Source organism: Zootoca vivipara, chromosome 6 (assembly GCF_963506605.1).
Source record: "Zootoca vivipara chromosome 6, rZooViv1.1, whole genome shotgun sequence".
Lineage (NCBI taxonomy): Eukaryota > Metazoa > Chordata > Lepidosauria > Squamata > Lacertidae > Zootoca > Zootoca vivipara.
In genome coordinates this window covers 26986248-27009251 of record NC_083281.1, presented here as the reverse complement: position 1 = coordinate 27009251, position 23004 = coordinate 26986248, and the positions used below count along the sequence as shown (strand labels likewise).

Here is a 23004-nt window from a genome sequence, read left to right as displayed (position 1 = left end):
GGATTGTGGAAGTGTCTAAAATGCAGAGCTGGAGAAAATGTTACTCTCAAACCTTTGTGATTGTTTTTCCATGAAATGTGGTATATAAATATTTGAGATAAAATAAAGCCTGGTGGGTCAAGGAAAGTGATCATCTTGAGAAAGATTCCTTGAAGACAGACTAGAAACAAAGGCTCAGATCTCTCTCTCTCTCACCCCACAATTCTGCATTTCTTTTTGTTTGAAAGATGCTGATAACAACTCTGATTTCTTTTCTGGCTGTTAGCTGGAAACAGGTTAAGGGTATGAATGAAGTTAAATGCATAATGGTTCTCTTGCCTGTGAGAGTACATTTCCTCACTCTGCTAATCCCATTTCTTGTTCCTTGTTGAAGTAGTGATAAAAAAAACCTTGGCTTAATAAATTTGCTTCTGCATTTGTGACAGCAAAGCTCTCTAGCTAGGCTGTGGGATATTTCCTGCCTTGTCCATCAACATTTGACAGGTTTAGATGGCCAGCATTTAGTTATAGAAAATGCTGTGTTTTCACTGAGCTTGCAGAAACCATGTCTGATTTTCACACTTGAGACTTCAATGTTTATTTCCTCTTGAAAGATGAAGCAGAGAAGCCAAACTGGCTTAACTAGGTGGTAGGGCTGGACTGCATGCCCCTGAAATGAATTTGTTAAAAAGCGTAAGGGGCGTTTGCTAAGAGGATAAGTCAGGATTATTCACAGTCCTGGATTCTAGCATGCAATGGTCGTAGTAACTGACTGTGGTGGAGAAACATTCCAGGAGGGAGCTCTGTGGCATTTTCTACTACCTTTCTGCTCATTATGAGCCATCCTATCTGACTGTCTGCTCTTATCTCCAGATCCTGCCTCTGCAATGCAAGTCACAGTGCAGAACCCATTCAACGTGGTCATCCTATTTCAACCTGTCACTCTACAGTGCAACTACCAGACTTCGGCCACCCAACCACCTATTGTCACGTGGAAGTACAAGTCTTACTGCCGGAGCCGCCTGGCAGATGCCTTTAACCCCAGTGGCCAGGACAGCCAGATCACCAACCAGCTGCAGCAGAACAACCCCGGGTACAACCCATACGTGGAGTGCCAGGACAACTCCAGGACGGTGCGGGTTGTAGCTACCAAGCAAGGCAATGCAGTGACCCTTGGGGACTTCTACCAGGGCCGGCGCATCACCATTACCAATAGTAAGTAAATAGCAACAGGAGCGGTGACTGTCTCTAAGAACCCTTATAGCAGCTGCTCTGTGAGGTAGGTTAGGTTGGGAATGTTCGAGCCAAAGTCACCCAGAGAGCTTCTTGTTTGGGCGGGGATCTGAGCCCAGATCAAAGTCCCATAGGCTAACTGTGGCATCAGATTGGCTTTCTGAAAGAAGGTATGTATGTATGTATGAAGAGAAAGCAATGTTCTAGGTGGGCACAGGATGATATAAGTTAAAGATGTAGACAGGTCAGGATCATGGAATAGAAGCCAAGATCTCGAAGCTGGACAAATGGAAGATGTCTTTTTGGAAGCGTCGTTCAGTCAGATCTGGCTTATCTTGGAGACAAAGACCGTGAGCTTAAAACACTGTCGCTTATTTGTGGCTACAGATTCACAGCTTGGTACAGCTTCCCGGTGGCTTTATTATGCTGTTTGTCTTGATTTTTTGGTACCCAGTTCCTGCTGTCCTGTGATTCTGTCAGTTTCACTAATGCAGGCTTCTTTATCTTTGCGGTCTTCTTGCTGTGGCTCAGATTACTAGGTGCCATAGGTTCCTTTGGTGAGAACAGCAGGATATGCATTTTAAAGACAAAATAACTGTTGGACCAGAGAGGAGCATGGTCTGAGGGTTGAAGGACTGCATTTGGTCTGAGGTTCGCCATCTCTGGTCAAATGTTTAGCTGTCTTCAGTGGTACATAAGCCCTAGAAGGATGGGATGTAAATTTTCATATAAAATAAAATAAAAATATCACAGGGCTCTTGTAATGATTACTGGGTAACATTATGTGAAGTGCTTTGAACACATAAAGCACTGTCTCACTTCTAAAGTATTCTTTCCCCAGGCTTTCTGTTTTGAGCTTCATGGGGCTTTTTTAAACCTACGTCTTATCTGTAGCACAAGGAAGAAGAAAGGCAAAGTGCCAGGATTACAGCTGGGTGCGACCAGATTCCACACCTTCCTGTGCCCCAGTTTCTCTGTTGGCTGGAGCTAGAGAACAATAAGTTTACAAGTGCTGGAATGATTAGTTGTGCTTCCTGGCTAGGCAACTCCTCCCCTAGCTTAATGTGTAGAGAGCATTTCAGTTCTGTGAGAAAACTTAATCCTAAAAGCTTTGGAAAATTGATTTTTTGATTATTTGGCCTCAAGCTACAAAAGCTGAATTTGCAGGCAGTGCAGTCCCCAGAGTTCTGTGTAGCAGCACTCTACAGGCCATACTTGACAAGAGACTGATTTTGTCATGTAAACTCAGTGCGTGAGTTCCCAGTAATCCATGTTAAAGCCAAAACCAATAGCCTAGATAGTTGAGTTTTTGTCAACTCCTGTTGGTAACAGCCTCCCCTTCCTGGGTCTTTCTCAGCCCAGATACTTGAGATTAAATGGAGGTGCCAAGAATTCAGTGTGAGAGCATACAGGCAAAGAATGCTATGTCTCTAAGCTTCTAAAGAGAAATTGTGGTGTTGCAACAGTATTCACATTATTGTACGTATTAGGAGTTTTCTGTGGTGGAGAGGGAGACTGAGTGATATGCTTGAGTCACTTAACAGTTTGACAAATCACAGGCTTCAATGAAAAATGTTCTGCCTGGGCTGGTAGATTTGAACCACAAACTGCAGGCAGCAAGTACTTGATATGGCAGGATTGGGGAGGGTCAGAAATCTAATTCAGGGGTCGGCAAAGGACCGCGGACCGGATCAGGCCCAATTGCCTTCAGGATCTGGCCCGCGGACTGTCTGTGGATCGGTGTGGGGATTCTGTTAGTTCGGGCTGTGCCATTTTCCCCCCCTGCACCTTTCCGTCCCCCCCCCCGACACACTGCTCCTCCTCCTCCCTCCCTCCTCCTGGCTTCTCCCCGCCCTGCCTAGAGGAGGAAGGGAGCTGGGCTGAGCTGGCTGGGTGCCATTTTAAGCAGCCCCTCTCCGGAGCCAACCCTTTTGCGCCACTCATCTTTCCTCCGACGCCACCCTGGTGCTCCTGTGGGCCAGGGAGCGGAGCGGACGAGCTCGCTCTGCCTACCCATGAGAAGCGGTGGCGGCAGCCGCAGGGAAGGTAAGCACAGTGGTGGGGGCTGGGGAGGAGGACTACTTCCCCCCCCCTCGCTGCCTCTTCCAGCCCCGCCCCCTATGCCGCTTCTCCGGCCTGCCACAAGGTCTGAGGGACCAGCCCGCGGCTAATTTTTTTTGCCCCCTGTTGTAATTGATGGAACATGACACTGAGATGTGTAGGGCCAAATCTTCTAAGGCTTTTAAAAGGCCTTGGTTGTACAGACCCTGGAGTACTTAAGCAATGTACTCTCTTTATGTTCCGCCTGCATTCATTCTATGTAGGTTTTAAGTTGTTCTGTATCAATTTTTTTTAAAAACACCTTAAAGTATTCTTGCAACCAGCAAATGAACTGCTTGGGGCCCACTACAAAATACATCTTATCAATCTTAAAACACATTTTATCAACCCTGAAAGGGCTTTGAATCCAGTTCTTCTACTTCTAAACCCCAACAACTCTGTTAACTGCTTTTTGAGGATATTGGCAGGTATTGCACAACTGGAGAACAGCACAGTTCACTGGTTGATAGCATGACTTCTGAAAGCAGCAAAACACTATGCCAGGGGCAAGGAACCTGCTGGATTGCCAACTTGAATCCTCCCTGAGCATTGCCCACGTTCTCTGAGACTGCCAGGAGTTGGAATCCTACAGCATCTGGAGGGCCCAGGTGCCAACATTCCTGTGTTAAGGAGATAGACTGGAACAACCATTTTGCAATCTTTTCACTACAGTCATACCTCGGTTTAAGTACGCTTCGGTTTGAGTACTTTCAGTTTAAGTACTCTGCGGACCCGTCTGGAACGGATCAATCCACTTTCTATTACTTTCAATGGGAAAGTTCGCTTCAGGTTAAGTACGCTTCAAGTTAAGTACAGACTTCCAGAACCAATTGTATACTTAAACTGAGTTACCACTGTATCTTTTTCCTGCTGTTGTGCATCACAAAATCGACCCCTGCTAAATTCTGGCAAGTACTGGTGCTTTCTTTTTCTCTCTCTTACGAACTCTGACATCAGCAAAGACTTGAGAGGAAAGGCAAAACAGGAATAAACAGCACTTATTGTTCCGGCAGGTTAAAAGTCCATGGCAAAAACCTACAGCTTGTGATAACATGTTTCAAAACAAGGGTCGATCACCAGATTTGGAGTCATCACAGGCATGTTCTCTTTCTTGCCTCCCCGCAAACCCATGGAAAAGATTGCAGTGTGATAACAGGAGTTTTCTCTCTCCTGCTACAGTAAGGTCTGACTCACATTGCAGAAAACCAAAACAACCCTTTTGGACACCTGTGTTGTTTCCCCCTTGCTGCTTAAGCTCTGCATAGTTCTCGTCTTAGTAATGAATGGGCAGAGTGGATTTAGGTGTGAAGCCTGGGTGGCTGCTCTTCAGCAGCACCATAACCAGCAGTTAAAAATAATAATTGCAATGCACTTTCCATCCTCGCAGCACTTTCTAAGCACCTAATTGCAGTTATTTCAGGAAGCACAGAAGGTCCACTTAAAAACTTGGTGCAGCTTAGGCTGATGTTCAGGTTCTGGAAACAATTGGTTTGTAGAATATGCTGATATTCTGCCGATTTGTAAGTGTTGGTGCACTCGAAACAGATGGTGAAGTGGTGGCTCAGGACCTTGGTGTGGTCCTGGCCTTTGTACAGAATATTAATCTTAAGAGTGATGCAACATTTGCTCAGTAAGGAACAGGAGAGGGGAGGAAAAGAATACACATGTGTATTTGCAAAACCCATCTATATAGGTTTGAAATGGTCCCGTCCAACTCTACAATTCTATGATTCTGTTGCTGTGCTTGAGTATGTCCTTAGTATCTCCTGGGTTTATGCAGGTGGCGCTGTGGTCTAAACCACTGAGCCTCTTGGGCTTGCCAACCAGCATGTTGGTTTGAATCCCCATGACAGAGTGAACTCCCGTTGTTCTGTCCCAGCTACTGCCAATTTAGCAGTTTGAAAGCATACCAGTTGTTGTTGTTTAGTCGTTTAGTCATGACCCCATGGACCAGAACACGCCAGGCACACCTGTCTTCCAGAGCATACCAGTGCAAGTAGATAAATAGGTACCACTGTGGCGGGAAGGTAAACGGCATTTCCATGCGCTCTGGTTTCCATCACAAAAGCTGTTTAGTCATGCTGATAACATGACCTGGAAAGCTGTCTGTGGGCAAATGCCGGCTCCTTCAACCTGAAAGCAAGATGAGCACTGCAACCCCATAGTCGCCTTTGAATGGACTTAACTGTCCAGGGATCCTTTACCTTTTTATCTAGTGTCTCCTAAGTGGTTTGCATGTGCATTGGAACAAGGTGGAAGATCAGATCACTTTATTCTGGACTACAGGTATGAAAATGATAATTTGACTATCCCATGCATAAAAATGCTTCCCACAGTTAGAAAACTAGTATGCCAGTGGAAGAGGGGGCTGTAACCTTTCTCCGCCATGTGCTAGTTTTCTTCTTGTAGGGAACTCTTTACATAAGAGAACATTCAAAGTAGCATTCCTCCATCTACAGTCTGGAATGTTGATCTATTCTGCCATCTCATTACCTTGCATATGTACAGGTAAAGGGACCCCTGACCATTAGGTCCAGTCGTGACCGACTCTGGGGTTGCGGCGCTCATCTCGCGTTATTGGCCGAGGGAGCCGCCGTACAGCTTCCAGGTCATGTGGCAGGAGCTGGGGCCGAGCAACGGGAGCTCACCCCGTCACGGGGATTCAAACCGCCGACCTTCTGATTGGCAAGCCCTAGGCTCAGTGGTTTAGACCACAGCACCACCCGCGTCCCTACCACTGACTATAAGGAGAAATACAAGTCCAAAAGTTGGGGGTAGCGATCTCTATCTAATGCAGAAGGTACCATTGGACATAATTTGAGCTAGAAGGCCCCACCTAGTTTACATGTCTTATTGGATTGTGACTTTAAAGAAGCAGGTAATTTTAAGCAACTATGCAAATACCAAACTGCATGTTCCTTATATTCTGTGGCATTCTTAGTCTGAATTTGCTACCTTCCAGAAGGTGGGCAATGAAACTCAGACTCTTTAACCCCCTAGCACAGGGTTCATCAATTTTTTTTAGCTGCGGGCTGGTCCACTGTCCTTCAGACCTTGTGGCAGGCCAGAGAAGTGGCACCGGGTGGGGTGGGGGATCTGGAAGAAGCGGTGGGGGGGCACGTAGTCCTCCTCCCTACCCCCAGCCCCAGCCACTGCGCTTACCTTCCCTGCGGCTGCTGCCACCACCACTGCTGCTGCTTCTTCTCATGGGTAGGCAGAGCAAGCCCGTCCGCTCTGCTCTCTGGCCCACAGGAGGACCAGGGCGGCGACGGAGGGAAGATGAGCGGCGCAAAAGGGCTGGCTCTGGAGAGGGGCTGCTTAAAATGGCACTCAGCCAGCTCAGCCAAGCCCCCTTCCTCCTCTAGGCAGGGCGGGGAAAAGCCAGGAGGAGAGAGGGAGGAGGCGCCACCATGGTGTGTGTTGGGGAGAGGGGGAAACATGGAATGGTGCAGGGGGGGAAATGGCGCAGCCTGAATGAACAGAATCCCCATGCCCATCCACAGGCTGGATCCTGAAGGCAATTGGGCCTAATCCGGCCCGCGGGCCTTAGTTTGCCGACCCCTGCCCTAGCACTTTTTAATCTTACAATTTTCGAGAATATCCCTGGGACTTTGTTTTTTAGAAGGAAGCAGTTGAAGCCTCATTCCTTGCTCCTCCTTTCCTACTCTCTCTGCTGTTACATTTTGTGTGCAGTTCTGTAAAAGTGAGGCCAACCCCATCAACTCTTGTATTGCCACTGCCAGAGTACAGTATCTGATATTTGCACACATATTGTTTTGCTATGGGGAAACATTCCTGAGTGCTGATGCAGAACAAACCCTATTTTCATTTATGCAGCTGTGAACCCCCATAGCAAGGCTGCGGGTTCCCTGCCTGAAAAAACCCAGTTTCTCATTCCTGCAAAACACCAGAGATGCTGTTTGTACCAGGGGTAGTTGACATGGTGGCCTCGGGATGTTCTTGGACTACAGCTCACATCATCCCTGACTGTCGGGCATTCTCACTGTGGCTGATGGGAGAGAGCATCTAGAGGGCACCATGTTGGCTATCCCTGGTTTTTACAATCAGAGATAGTGAGCAGTACTTGTTGCTTCAGCGACTGCACTTAGAATGTGTGTGTGACCAAATTTCCTTCTCCCTCACTCAATGCTGCTTATGTGGACTTGTTAAAGTGGAAGAAGTTGAGGAAGGCATAAATTGCCACCAGGTGAGTTAGCATGTGGGGAATAATTGCATGTTATTTTGGGCTGTATAAGCAAGTGAGGAAGTAGTTTCCCAGTGATCTTAGGTGTTGATGGCTTGATCTACCCAACTAATTGTTGTTAACCTGGCCCAGCCAGAAGCCTTGGAGCAAATGACGAGCACCAGAGTCCAAACCAGCTGAGAGAAATCCCCAAACAACCCTTTCCCCTGCATTTCCTTGTCTCTCACCCTATTTCACGCCTCCTATATTTTCCAGGATTGAGTCATTCATTCTCCACACTGCCTTTCCCTTGGAGAGCCTTGATGGGCCAAAGCTGTCTACTATCCAGAGAAGGGAGAACAACTTGCTCATGAATTGCCATGCACAGCAATGCAGAGTTGTGCAGATGAGGGGGAAATAAATACTTGGGATATTCAATACACCCTGTGGGCTGGTCCTTGCCTGCTTGCCATTTAATTCTACTACACGTTCAACCCTTTCTGCCTCCTGGTATGATTCAGAGAAGGAAAAAAAGAGCATCTGCTAATAACCCTTACCTAACCACAGCGAGAGCATCCAATGCAATATGTTAAAATGGTAACTTCCCTTTTAAGAAGGGAAGTAATAATGATGATGATGATGATGATGATGATGATGATGATGATAATTTATTATTTATACCCTGCCCATCTGGCTGGGTTTCCCCAGCCACTCTGGGCGGCTTACAACAGAAAAATGAAATAAAATAATTAAACATTAAAAGCCTCCCAAAACAGGGCTGCCTTCAGATGTCTTCTAAAAATCTGGTAGCTGTTTTTCTCTTTGACATCTGATGGGAGGGCGTTCCACAGGGCAGGCACCACCACCGAGAAGGCCCTCTGCCTGGTTCCCTGCAACTTGGCTTCTCGCAACGAGGGAACCATCAGAAGGCCCTCGGTACTGGACCTCAGTGTCCGGGCAGAACGATGGGGGTGGAGATGCTCCTTCAGGTATACTGAAGTACTCAAGTACCACTGTTGATGGATGGAATTTTGTACAGGGAATATTTTTTCCTTGAGACTTTGGGCAGAGAATCCAGCAAAAGTCTCAGAACACCCTTTCCCCCCTCCTACTGCTGGTGAGTATTCCCAGCGTGAACTACCACTCCCTTCTTGTACCCTCCAACTAAATAGAAGTGCTTATCTGCACAACTCTTCATCTTTGCAGACCTGCATCCTCAGTCAGGCACAGTGATTGGGCAGTAGTGTAACATATTCAGAAGTGCAGTGTCCCTTCATCATGGTCACAAGCCACACCCCTTCTAAGATTACACAAGCTTACCATAATAATAATAATAATAATAATAATAATAATAATAATAATAATAATAATAATATGAACATTATTATTAGAGGTACATTGCAACAATTAATGCTGATCTCCATGTGCTCCCTTCCTGTTAGAGCTATTTTCTATGCACACACATGGGCAAATGATTTGGTGTGCTCCAATATAGTGGCTTGTGCTCTACATGAAGTTCAATTGTATGTAGAAGAATTTGCACACCATTTAAAAAAAAACCTGAATAGCCTTGTGTTTTCAGTTTTCCTAAATGCTTGGCTTTGGAACATACATTGGCTAAGAAGCTCCCTTTTTGTGTTGTTTGGGCTGTTCTTGGGTGCCGGAATCAGGGACACTGCTGCAGAAATTGTAATAGGTGTTCGACCCTTTGCGACCTTGGCCTGCTACTTCACCGAGTGCGAGGAGGAGAGCCACCTTATGTTGTCTCTCTTGCCTGTAAAAGATGATGTAGCAGGGTCTCTCCCACAACAAAAAATCAAGCCCTCTTGTAAGGAGTTGCTCAACTGAGCACTCAGTGGCAATTTAATTGTGAATTTGGAATGTGTTTCCTGGGGAAACCGCTGTTCGGTTTCTGGCTTAATCCTAGGGCTTTTTTTCCTGGCAGGGTGCGGTGCCTTGCCTCTGCAGGAGATTTCCTTTTTTCCTTTCTGCGTTCCTCTTTAACAATGAGTCTTCCACCAATTGAGAGAGGCCCACTATGGTTGCCTATTTCTGATCTCCTTGCAGCAGAAAAGCTAGGATAAGCTTTTGAAAATACAGTAATTCAGGCTGAAACTGGGGCACAGCTTCTCTCTAGGGCCCAGAGCTCGCTTTCAGAGACAGGTGGTATTCAACACTTGTGCACAAAAATACCCCACCTTGCTGCAGTTTCCAGTTCTTACCTATAGGTAAATTTCCTTAAATGAATGGATGGAAAGGTAGGTACCCATAGGTTGACAGCCTATATGGTTTCTTTTCATGAGCGATGGTTTGCAGCTTCCTGCGTTTTCCAATACAGAAACTGAACTGATGGTGCAGTTTATAATATCCAGGGGAAGAATATTATTTTTCTTTATTATGTTTTTGTATGTAGGAATATATGATGTTTCCCTACAGAGCTGCAACCTTGAGGGAAGATGCAGTGACGCTGCTTAACATTCATCCATCCACGGAGCTGACTTTTAGCATCTGGGTTGATAACCTTTTCTTCTTCTCTGCCTTCTTTTTCATCCTCCTCCTCTAGATGCTGACCTCAGCATTGACCAGACAGCTTGGGGAGACAGTGGGGTGTACTACTGCACAGTGACTTCCAATCAAGACTTGCAAGGCAACAACGAGGCCTACGCTGAGCTCATTGTTTTGGGTAAGTGACAAGGCTGCTGTTGAGCACACAGGAATCTCTCAGGACAGATCAGGGCAGCTTAATTGCATGCTGTGGGAGGCTTCGTAGGAGAGGATGCTCTCGCACAAGTCTAGCTGGCCTACTGGGTAAATCCCCAGGAGGAAAGGAAGACCTGGATGGTTGTCAAGCTTAGTTTGCCCTGCAAAACTAGTGCCGTGTACCTTTGCTTTCCAAGTCCCACCCACTCAGAGGGAGATAAGGGGTTTTTATTCATCCACAGAAGAATGAAATGGTATAGTTCATATTGCAGGTGGTAGCTTTAATTTTTTACTGCTTGCCCAGATTTGTTGGGTTACAAAAATACGCCAAGGAGAAAAAACAACACAGGAGAGAAGAGAGGTGCTGTGCTAGTTAACACTCACAGACTCTTTAAATATAAGGGAGCATCTAAAATGTTTATTTCCCTACCTCAATAGCACCGGTGCAGTCCATTCTGTTGCCCAGACTCTACTGCCTTAGCCTGTTGTATGTGGGGCACCAACAGCCTGAGAAACAGCTACTGGGACCCCAACACTCTGCTTCTTGTCCTAGCACCAGCTGCACCCAGGCAGGCATATAATTCCTTCTGTTTGATTGCCTGCCATATCAGCCCCACTGCTTTATGCCCAGCTTTGTTATAGTACTGAATCCCCCGCACTCCGAACCTATGCCACACCCTATCTGGGACACTCATGCGTAGACACACAAAAATTTGCTACTCAGGTGTCCTCTTGTAATCAGTTGTAAATACTCTCAATGTGTGTGTGTGTGTTCTGGGAACAAAGCAGGGTCTCTGGACTGGGGCCAGGGTGCAGGTTGAGCTTTGTTTGCTCTGCACACAGGGCTCGTTCTTTGCAAAATCTCTGTGTGTGCATGTGCACGTCTGTGATACTACACTGGAGGAACCAGTTCTAAGTGTGGGTGGAGATTGGCATTCTGAAGTGTCCCTTTTTCGTGGGCAGCGACAAGTCACCCTGCCCTGTAACATTGGCCCCTGTCGTGAGGAATTTTGTGTCCTCTGTGGAGCTTAAAAAATACTGTTCTTGTATATTGTTACTTAAGCAAAATGCATGGAGTTTTGCTTATTCTACAGGTTTCTGCCTTTCTCAAGGATTAACAGAGACAAAGAGCTACGAAGGGCACACAAGCCTTAATGCTACCTGCTGGAAATATTATTGCTTGAGTTGCCAGGGATTGATTTTGGGACCTTGTGCATATGCGGTAGTAGTTGCAGTTAAGACTGTCTTGGGTAGCAGGGCTGGGAACAACCCTTTAGTTTTGTCTGAGGACATGGGGAATTGTTGACGGTCGGAAATGGGTCAGTGGTCTAACTGGGTGAAAGGCAACTTAATATGTTGTTTGGCCTAATCCCGCTCACCTCCTTCCTTTCAGGTCCGTTGTAGTTGGATTAATTTCATAAGGCTTTGCCTGTGTACTTTTCAGGCTCCTTGTTGCATACATTAGGACTAGAAGCATTTTTGTTCTTAAAAGAACAAAAACCAAACAGATCCTTAGTGTTGAATTTTTTGCAGCAACACACTGCTTGTGGTTGTGTGCCACGAGCAGATCTTCCACTATGAGAAGCAGAGAGGAAATAAACATGAATGGACTTTCCTGCAGTGGCAGGAATTGAGGATGTGGAGCATCATCTCGTATCTGTTTTGTTTATTAACATCTTTTGTATACCAAGGGTGCGACGTGCCTTTGGGACCCAGTTTGTGTTGGGTTTCAAACTGCTTTAAACTGCTGCTGTTCTTTGTTCGTGTGACCGCGTTCTTTGATTTGTATTTTGCAATCTGTGCTGTGATTTTTACTTACCTTTTGCACTCGTGGCTCTTGGCTAAATGGAACCTCCATGTCCAGAGCAAGTATTTCTCTGTGTACTGTACGTTGAGGGCAAAAAACAACAGCATGGGAGGGCTACTGGCTTTATGCCCTGGTGAGCTTCTCAGTCATTGTGTGGCCACTATTAGAATCAAGATTTCAACTAGGCAGATTATTGGTCCTATCCTGCAGGCTCCTGAATAACTTTCTGGCATTGCCTGACTGCCAAGTTAACTAATGTTCAAATCTGTGACCTGGTTCTCGTCCCATGCAATTACTGTATGTTGTTTACATCAATCCATTCCTCTGGAGGGCTCTAGGAGTTCTCCCACCAGAGGGAGCAGAGCAGGCAGGGACTATATTGGGACACCTCTATGCAGCCAGCTATTTCATACTGTGTGTAGCTATTTCATACTGTTTGTATTGAGGTTTTCTACTCCAAGTTGGCTAAAACTGGGAGACCTGCTTTCTTCCAGATAGTACCCTCTCTGTGGAATGTGTCTGCTTCCTGCCAGTTCCTGTACTCTTCTTCTTTCTCTATTTTTTAATGTCAGAAACCATATCATGCCCCCACGCTCGGCAACTGCAGCAGGGTGGTGTGCCTGGCTGTACCAGGGTTGCGTGTTCTGAAAAAAATGCCGGCTGTTTACAGCAGGGCCTGGGAAAGGAAATATTTTTCCAAACATTCTACTCTGTAGGTGAGAGTGCGTGCCTGCCTTGCAGTTGCTCCGACAGGGAGACACACACACACACACACACACCAGAAATGTTAGTCCTTACCTCTGTGCCTTCTCTATTTCCTTAAGACAAAAGCAGTGGGCTTATCTTAGGGCAAGGTAGCAATTTCAGGCTCATCACTTCTTGACTGCAGCGTTTAAATAAGGACTTCTGTGCATCACAGATAAATCACTGCAGATGGAATTTCTGATATCACTGTTTGCCCCTCTAGGGTCCCTTTTCAGTCTGAGTGCCGCATTCCTTCATATATAGCCTTCCAGGGGCCACATGCCGGCACGGCATACTGGATTGTTTAGCCCAGGGATGTCCAACATGTCGATCACAATCTACTGATCGATCCCTGCAAGGCTTTGGTAGATTTGAGCTGAACCCCCCCAAAAACGGGGGTAGATCACTGTCAGATTTTAAATTTGAAAGTAGATCGCAGTCTCTTGGGAGTTGGCCACCCCTGGTTTAGCCTTTGTACAGTGGGCTTCACTCCAGCTGTGCAGAAGTCTCCTGTTTTCTACACACACACACCTCCCATCATTCATGCAAGCACAGGGCATTATGATAGTCCGAGGAGACATTCTAGCCAAGCTAAAGCTGTTGAGGAAAATGCAGAGCAGGGACAGCATGGGTCTGTCGTGAGTCCCAAGGACAGAGGCCTGGAGGGGCCTGCATTTGGCCCTAGGTTCCAAACCACTGCTTTAGCTGGTCCAGAAGTGTCTGCCTCTAGGAGCAGCCAGCTGTATTTAGTAACTTTCTTTTCCCTGTGTTTTTGTTTGTTCTGTAGGCAAATCCTCCGGTGTCTCAGAGCTTTTGCCAGGCTTTCAGATAGGGCATATGGAAGGTACTGGCTTTGCTTCTTTTTCCATGCTGTCTTTCCTGGGGTTGTGAGGGGTGGGCGGATAATAATCCTTTGTTCTTTAATATGTCCTATCCTTGAATCTTGTTGGGGTAGCAGTAGGCGTGCCTGGGTTTGGAAAGGACTCCAAAATGTCTATCTCTTAGGGTACTTATTTTGTTAACTTGCTACCACTGCAAAACTCTGTAGGCTTCTTTACATTTCTTCCAACCTCCCCCACCCACCACCTACCTCTGTGATGTATAAGAGAACCTGTCTTTTCATGTCTCTGCTGTAGAGATGCAGGCTTAAGTAGAGTGTGCAATTCAGGGTCCCTTGGAGCCTGCAACTGAATTAGGAGTGGTTCACACATACATTGGGGGTGTGTACCTTAAAAAAAAATCAAGTGTGAGGACATATGAAGGCAGCCCTGTTTAGAGAAGCTTTTAATGACTGATGTTTTAATGTTGTTGTTGTTTGTTGTTGTTGTTGTTATTATATTAATGTTACCAGCATCTGGATTGTGCAGAAAACACATTTGGGCAAGCTGGAACTGGCTGCAGCCTACCTGCCAAGTGTAAATTCATAGCAAACCTTGGTGTTCATTTGCACATGATGTTGTTATGATGATTGTATGCACAGGGGTTGCTGTTGTGTCTTAGCACCAACCTAGCACCCTCGATAAAATTTGTGTTGGAGTTCCCCATCGTCCCTGATCACTGGCCATACTGGCTGGGGTGCTGGGAATTGTAGTGCAAAACATTGGGAGGTTGCCAGGTTGGTGAAGGCTGGGTTATACATTGTTCTGATGTTCTTTGGCTGGAGGGCATAAGCAAAGGGTCCCCAGCTTTGGTTTGTCAGGACTTGCTTAGAGGCTGCTGCTGTGCAAGTCCTTTCAGCCCCAGCAGCTCGTGAGAGGGAAGGGTGAACCACACTGGTATCCTACACAGAATGCAACTGCTTGTTTTAAGCTATACTTAAAACCATGCTCTGTAGCCAGCTGAGCACAACCAACTCATCCTGGAAAACTATCCTTAGATGACGAGGACTGCTGAGGCTGGCTTCAAAGCATGCATGATGGACACCAGCACCTGAGAGCTTGCTGCATCGGACAGACGTAGGTGGAGAGATCTGTGCTCCATACTGCAAGTTCTCTGGTATTCATCTGTTGGGCTAATCCTAGAACCTGTGTTGGTAATACAGTATATGGAAATTGGTCTGCCAGTCTAGGATCATATTTCATTTTGTAGCTGTAGGGCCCTTGAGTTTAAAGAACCATGTATAAAAGCAGTGGATAAAGTGCCCAATAGAAAAGGAGGAACGAGAGGAGCAAAAAATGTGGCACACTGAAGGCTTTTGCTGCCCTGGGCGACGTGTTAGGTGTAGGTTCAGCATCAGCATTGGACTTATGCATCACTGACACATGGGAGGGATTTTGCCTCTGCAAAGCAGTCTTGGTGCAGCAGTTCTTTTGCTTAGGAACAGCAAGAGGGGGATGAGGGCCTGATCCTGATCCTGTAGGAGACAGAACGGCACAATGAATGGGCTAGATGTAGAATGAATGGCTAGATTTTCAGCAGCCCCTTGGTATCCAGGATTCAAGAGGATCTGTTGGCACTCAGCATGCAGCAGGATCAGTTAGGGTCTGAGAGGAGGGAATTCCGGGCCTGGGCGATGCAGGAGCTGGTGTGAGGAGGAGGTTGAAATTGTCAGTTTGCTAAGGTTGTCACACTGTGAGAGCTGTATATTAGGGCAAGGAGTGCCTGGTATCACAACTGGCATTCTCTTCCTTAATTAAAGCTTGTTGACTCCTTGTAGAAGCTGCTGAGATGGCCTAGCCCTTGTCTCTAGATGGAATTTGATTCATAGGCTGTGTCTCAAAAGGACTTTTCCCTCCCCACCCCCCTTTCTTCCCAGACTGGCTTTTTGTCGTCCTGGTGGTGTTAGGGTTCTTTCTGGTCTTAATGCTCTTTGGGATCTGCTGGTGTCAGTGCTGCCCTCACACCTGCTGTTGCTACGTCCGATGCCCCTGCTGCTCTGAGAAGTGCTGCTGCCCTGAAGCACGTAAGTCTTGTTCTTCTCTTCCTCTGAACTGCAAGACCAGGCAGAGTAACTTCTGTTCTCAGATCTGCCATGAACCATCTGCCTGACCCTAGGACAAGTCCTCCCAGCCTCATGTGACTGCCCACAGGCTTATTAGTAAAACGCCCTTGGCTCTGTGTATGAGCAGTCCCTAACTTTTCCCAAGCTACCTAATGCTGCATTATATCAGCATATTTCTGCAAGGGAAACATGGGCAATATGGAAGCCATCCTGCCTACATTTGCACTGATGAAAAGCTGAGCGGGGCAAATGTTATCGCTGACCCTGAATTTGTGATTCCCCTGAATGTTGCTGGAGGAATGCACTGAACATTTGGCTTAGAATTCCTCTTTTCCAGCATAATATATTGTAATCCCTAACACAAGCATGTCTTCAGTCTACCTTGCAGGGAAAGCTGCAACTTCAGGGGTCCCCAGTGTTTATGCACCAACCATCTATGCATCCAGTAACCATCTGAAGCAGGGGGGCCCAGCCACTGTGATCCCCATGGGTGCAGTGCCTCACATGTACAATGGTTATGGAGTGGATTACGACAGAGCCAGTTCAGGTAAGTGGATTTTCCTAGCCAAATCCTTGCTGTCCCAGTGCTAGTTCCTTGCTGGACTGAACTGACAGTTCTAAAAGGCTTTGTGCTAGCCAAGGGCCTGACTCTTGTGAGCTCTCATTTGGGCTTAAACCCTGGTCTGCTGGGTGATAGAGCTGGTTCCTCACTTCCTGTAACTATTTGGGCAGCTGCTGTCTTGCTGAACACAGTGATAAACACATTCGGCTTTGGAAACCATCATGTAGAGGGATGGTAGACTCTCCTTCGCTGGAGTTCTTCAGGCAGAGTGGGTGGTGAGGATCCTCCGGCTTGCGGGTCAGATGTGGCCTTTGAGGCTGTTTTCCCCAGACCACACCCACCTACCCACACCTGATGTGTGCTGTCAGGGGTCAGGCAAGTAGAGAAGTGGCTGCCAGTGCACAACCAGGGCCTTAAAGTGATTTACTCCAGCTTCAAAACAAGAGGCTAATGAAGAGTCACGAGACCATTGGGGCTGTGAATCCTTGAAGACCTCTTACCTGCCTTGCAGGCCTTCCCCCACCCCTGGCCTGGGAAGGCAGGGCAGGGGGCCCTGACTGACTCCGGCTACAAAAGCTGGGGCTGTTGAATAGACAGTTGAGTAGGGTTTATTGAGGGGTGTTGTTGCCATCTTTATTTTCGAACTTACTATGATTTATGTGGAAATTGTCCATTTTGTGTACTTCTTGATGTTTCATTTATTGTTTATGCCTACTTTTGCCATGTTTGTAATCATGCGATTTTTCTTTATAAGCCGCCTTGCACATTGTTTGAACCTATGGAAAGGCAGCATACAAATAAAATTATGAATGAATGATTGTGCATGGGCAAAGGAAGGCAGGCCTCATCTCTGCCACCCAGTGACTGATGGGAAGTAGAGCTGAAGCCTCCAGAATTGGATGTGCATAGTGCTGGAAAAGACCCTGATGATGGGAAAGATTGAGGGCACTAGGAGAAGGGGATGACAGTGGACGAGATGGCTGGACAGTGTTCTCGAAACTACCAACATGAGTCTGACCAAACTGCAGGAGGCAGTGGAAGACAGGAGTGCCTGGCGTGCTCTGCTCCATGGGGTCACGAAGAGTCAGACACGACTAAACGACTAAATAACAACAAGTGCTTTAAAGGTCCAGCTTTTCAGACTTCAAAGCGCCGAATCACCTAAGTAAAAGGGGTCTTGTTTACAGGGTACAGCTGTGAGCCCCAGAACTGCAAGAATGATCTGATATTCCTAATACAAGTTTGCAGGATTGAGGAGTGTAGGCTTGACCAGTAATTCTCATGGCTGAATACCAAAGTTCTTTGACAATCCTTGCCGTCTCTTTATTTCATTGCAGTTGGTGGGAACAGCTCCCAGGTGCCCCTCCTGAGGGATACAGATAGTGTTGCAAATGCTGGTAAGAAACATGTGTATTGGAGATAGAAGCAGAACTGTCTGCTTGGACCTTCATTGAGGGGCATATAAAAATGAAGTAGTGACAGCAGGCAACCTCTTGGGTGGGCAAGTGCTTCACCATTGGCTGAACTAACCTTTGTTGTGGGAGAGCTTCTTATATTGATTACTCAGCTATGAACTCACTGGGGGAATTATGCCTTTGGGTGATCCAGCTGTTTGTATTTGCAAGCAACCGAGGTTGAAAGCTTGTGGGGTGTGGGGAGAGGGATATTGAGGGCTGATGCTTCCCTCTGCTGCACAGAAGCAGAATTGCTTGCCAATTAATAAAGATAGAGCAGGAAATTGCTCATGTAGTGAGTTTGCTTAGGATTTCCTTCTCACCTTCCAGATGCACACTTCTCAGGATAGTACCGGTATGAGAGGATACCACATAGGCTTCTGAGATATTGCTGTTTAGTGCCAGGAAGGGCACCTGCAAGATCCTGGGCAGCTCCCCCCTACCTCTTCTGTGCTGAGCAGGGCCAGCAATGGTACCACTTGGAGGAATAGCACCCCACCCCCGCCAAAGTATCTTAACTGGGAAGAGTACAATTCCCCCAGTGGGCCATTGCTGACCATATTGGGTGGACAAGTTCCTACTAAGAATCTTCAAGCTCCCGAAATGCAAATATGTGGCCAGGAAAAAAAACTAAAAAGGCAGCATCAGCAAAAACAAGCCAGAAAATGGAAAGACTGGAGAAAGATTTTAAAAACTCCTGCTTGGAACAGAGGTGGCAAAAGAACATAGGCAGGGTGCTGTTTTCCTCTTTGTACTGATACTCAGTTCTGTAGCACACCTAGTTCAAGCCGTTGCTTGGACTATGTGTTCCAAATATAGCTGTGCTGAATACTTGCTGCTACATGGTTTAGGGTAATAGTGCCACAGATATATGGACGCTATCCTGCCATTTTAACTTAGAAAGCCTTGGAAAGGGATTCATGTAGACAACGACTGCCTCTTAGAGAGAAATGTCATGCTCAGCAGAGGAGAGAATTTTCCAGGACCTTTTCCAACATGCAGAGAAATGTGCCCTTGTTCATAGAGTACCTGTTTCATCCTGGAGATCCCCCCTTTATTTTTAAATCTGCTGAAGCAGACGATGAGGTTGTCATTTATTCTCCCACTTTCCTGCCCCCTGCCCCTTCATCTGCTGTAGGCTGTGCAGACAGGTTGGGGGGCAGCTGCAGACCGAAAGACTGGGAGATGCAGGGTACAGGAGAAGGGACAGCTATTGCCTCTTTCCAGTTCAGTGCTGCATTTAAAGATCTTGGTGGTGGGCAAATCCCTTGGTTGTAGCCCTGTTTGCTGCGTTTTTTCCTGTGGAAGACGTTTGGCTCCCTGCAAATGGGGAAATGGGGCTCTGTCCTAAAGCCTGCTCCTGATGTCTCTTTCCCAGCTGTGCGCAGCGGCTACCGCATCCAAGCCAACCAGCAGGATGACTCCATGCGGGTGCTCTACTATATGGAGAAGGAGCTGGCCAACTTTGACCCCACCCGCCCGGGCCAGCCTAATGGGAGGCTTGAGAAAGGTACTTTGGTTGGGTCCTTCTTTACATGTGGAAGCACATCACGGGGCTCCCCTAGAACAGCCCTCAGGGACAGCTGTTTTTTAGGAGAGCATGATAACTAGCTGATGACTCATTTGCAACATGGTGGCCTAGAAGCTGTTGACCCTCTCTCGCACTTCCCTTCCAGCCTCCGTGATGAGCGAATTGAGCTCTCTGCATGAGGACGATCGGCGCTACGAACTGCGGCAGGGGCTGGGGCGGCTGCGCGGCCAGGCCATGTCTCCCATCAGCGACGTGGAAGAGGAGAGCATGCGGAGCAGCGAGACCAGGCACTTGCTACCCCCCTTGCGACGCGGCCACTACGAGGACCCTCCATCGCGAGGCTATGGTCGGCGGCCCCGATCCCGCTCGGTGGATGCTCTCGATGATTTGGACCAGGACCCTTATCCAGACCGGCCCAGGAGCCGCGGCCGACGTGGCTCTGATGATGACGAGTGGCACCGCCGCGACTATTCCCCTGACTCCCGCGACTATGACCGCTATGGCGGACGGCGCAGCCGGAGCAGGGATGACCTGAGGGACCTGGACCGATCGCACTACGATGACCGGATCTTGCAGGAAGCGCTGCGGCGGAAGCAGAAGGCCGGCGGCCGTGAGGACCGGGATCATGCCAGTACATCGAGTGGCAGGCTCGGCAACAGGAGAAAAGGAGATGATGATAGCAGCAATGGGTTCCCCCCGCCGCCACCTCCTTACACGGAGACAGAGTCTGTTTCTTCCCGTGGCAAGAATGACCGCAAGCTCCGGAGGGTGAGTACGGGGGTAGGGAGAGCACCCTGCCAATGTGGTGCATTGACTTGGAGTTTCAGATTAAACATGGCCTTCAGTTGACTGCTGGATCCTTTTACATTGCTAGCGAAGTGGAGGAATGAGGCCCTCAAGGGTGATTCTTTTCTTTCTCCTGAGGAGGTTGTCCGAGCTGCTGTTGGAAGAAGGGGTTCAACAGAGGAGATGTTCCAGGGTAGGAGTGGGTATCTTCAGATGTTGCAGGACTCCCAGTTTCCATCCACAGCAGCCTGCATAGCCGGTCTCCAGGGATGATGGGAATTGGAGTCCAGTAATGTTTAGGGAGGCCACAGTCTCCCCACCCATGTTCTTGGGGCTGACCCCAAATCGAAGACCCAGCGTTGTACTGATAAGAACTACTGAAGTGATTGGGGTGGTTCAGTCAGCTTTATAGGGGAAGATTATCCAGCAGCTAGGGCTTTTAAGGATCTGCTATGGGAATTTTGCTTAAAGGAAGAGTAAAACTAGCTTTCTGGTTAGTGGCTCCAAGATAGTAGAATTGGAGACCCACCAGTATCCATCTTTATTATTGAGGCTCAGGAAGCTGTGCAAAGGTGTTTTAGGGTGACTGTGTTTGAATCTTGGTCAATAAAAGAGTGTGTATCTTCTATTTGTGGTGTCTTCGTTATACCTTGTGATGTTAACAGCCTTGAGTTGTTCTAAAGAACTGGTGAGATATAAATGTCTTAAATTGTATTCCTGAACCTTGACTTTCTTTTTGCCCTACAGAACCATGCTGTCAGCAGGGAAAGTTTGGTGGTTTAACCCTTTCCATACCTCTGCCTTGGGTGGATGAGAGAAGTCCTGTGCCTTGGACAGCTACAGCAGCTGTGTCTTGGCTTGTTGGTATGAGCTTTATTCACCTGGAATCTATAAAGTGGAGCAAGTGGAGCTTTCGTGTATGGCCAGCTGACAACAGGGACTGGTCGACTGGACAAAACTTGAGAAACGGATCTCTTGGTGCCTTAGGTTTAACTTCATTGCATATCAGCTGAGAATCTTAAGGAGTTTGCACTGCAGGAGAACTTCTACGACCTTTTTTGGGTGCTCCTTTTAAATTTCAGGCCTAGTTTTATTTTTTATGTAGTGTTCAGGAGGGCGCTTGAACACGATCCAACAGTACTGTCCGGGAAACGGAAACCAGTGGTCTTATTCTGCCAAAAGGAGATCTTCCTCTCCCTTTACCTTTTTGAATAATTTTGAAGATGATTCCAAAAAGAATCCAGTGGAACTACATTTTCCGCATAGGCTTTTGAAGTGCTTTAAACACATTTTTTCTTTTCATTTTATTTTTTTATTCCATAAAATTTATGTACCGCTTGATTGTAAAAACAAACAAAAACCAACCTCAAAAGCGGTTTATGAAAGTGGTTTATACATGAGTTGTGTGATTTTGTGCGTGCACGTGTGAAATATTTTTTTCCCTTTGTAAACAAAGTATAGACTGCCAGTGCTGTAAATATTCTAAGGCAGGCGTGGGAAACCTGTGGCCTCCCAGATGTTGCTGGACTACAAATTCCATCATCCCTGACCATTTGCTGCATTCGCTGGGGCTGACAGGAGTCTTAACAACAGCAGCATTGCTACAGGCTCCCCACCCTTGTTTCTAGAGCGCAAAGAGCTTATAATTTTGTTGAGATTGCTGTTTTATAGAAATGAAAATAAAACGAGTAGGATTGAATTCTTGACTAGGATGTGATGTTGGAAAAGTGTGGGTGAAAAACATCCCTCTTACTAGCTTTTGTGTATTTTTTTAAAAAAAATTTATTATTATTCTGAGGTGGGTTTCTTTTTTTCTTTTTTTTAAAAAAGCACATGTAGAGCATTTGAGAGGGGATTTAAGGCAGCCCTGAAGTTAGTTGCGTAAATGTTCATGTTTGTGCAAGTAGGCTGCCACTAATTAAAGGCTGAACATACAGCATAAATAAGTTTCATGCACTATTGAATACTACAGATTTCTCGCTCTCCCAACAAAATGGTGAGTTCTATGTCTGTAGTGCTGAGAATTCTATCCTTTGCTTTGACATTTTCCATTTTAGAGACCACAATATTAAGTCATTCTAAGGCAGGAAAGGCTTGCAGGGGGAGGAGAGTGGTTATTATTAAGGGCTTCCTCCTGTGCCTATTTTCCCACTCAAAATCTACCACTCCCAGCTGCTTTTCCACTCCTGGAGAAAATACGGTACTTTGACTAGAGCAGAAAAGGCTCACCTTCCTTTCTTCCTCTCCCTTCCACTCACTCATATCTGGAGCCTCTTGCAAGCGCTTTTCATTTAAAAACAAAACGCCATCTTCCATGTCTAGTTTGAATCCCTTGTGATGGTTGCAGAGCAGTGGTGGAAAGAAGCGGAGGAGTTTTAATGTTCTCAAACTGTCCAGCAGGTGGCAAATCAACAGCAGCAACCACTGGGCTTACTGTATTGGAAGTGATGGTTGTGCAATGGGTGCTTGCTGGAGTGGCGTTGTGAAATGCTGAAGCGTGCAGTTTTCCAGGCTGGCCATGAGAGGGACAACTTTTGGACTTGCACATTCACATGTCGTGTTGCGTGACCAAGCGCTGCAAAGAGATGCATGCAGCCCAAAGCCTCTGCTCCCGGAGACAACAGAGACCACAGATGCCCTCTCAATCCCAGGGATGTATGGTTTTGGTTGGGTTATTTTTTTGAATGAAGAGTATTAAATACTGGGAAGTGCATTGTTAGCAGTATTAGCCTACAGAAGCGCACAGCCCTTCTGAAATTTCGGCGTGTATCTGAACACAAACGCCTGCTTCATAATAAAACTTTTACTATGCAACTAAGCAGCAACTGGTTGCAGTAGGGCTATCCTTGCAACAAAGTCTCCCCTCAAAAAGGATATTCAAGAGATGGAAAAGATTCAGAAACAGGCTGTGGGGATGGGGAGACTCCCCTATGTGGAATGGTTGCAACATTTGGAGCTTGCTTTTTAGAGAAAAAGTGAGTAAG

General features: G+C 46.8%; 1 protein-coding gene across 3 annotated transcripts in view; it reads left to right on the top strand.

Moving 5' to 3' along the window:
• Positions 1-21817, top strand: part of LSR (lipolysis stimulated lipoprotein receptor) — a 23605-nt gene extending 1788 nt beyond the window's left edge. Inside the window, exons 2-10 of one of the 3 annotated variants that reach the window (XM_035118429.2) lie at positions 853-1194; positions 10059-10178; positions 13534-13590; positions 15502-15648; positions 16064-16234; positions 17587-17646; positions 19082-19213; positions 19380-20002; positions 20768-21817. In XM_035118429.2, the coding sequence (XP_034974320.1) occupies positions 853-1194; positions 10059-10178; positions 13534-13590; positions 15502-15648; positions 16064-16234; positions 17587-17646; positions 19082-19213; positions 19380-20002; positions 20768-20803 (1688 nt within the window). In that variant the 3' untranslated portion in view covers positions 20804-21817. The remainder of the gene's footprint in view (positions 1-852; positions 1195-10058; positions 10179-13533; positions 13591-15501; positions 15649-16063; positions 16235-17586; positions 17647-19081; positions 19214-19379; positions 20003-20767) is intronic. The other 2 variants (XM_035118431.2, XM_035118430.2) reach the window with 2 other exon arrangements.
• Positions 21818-23004: the final 1187 nt, after the last annotated feature.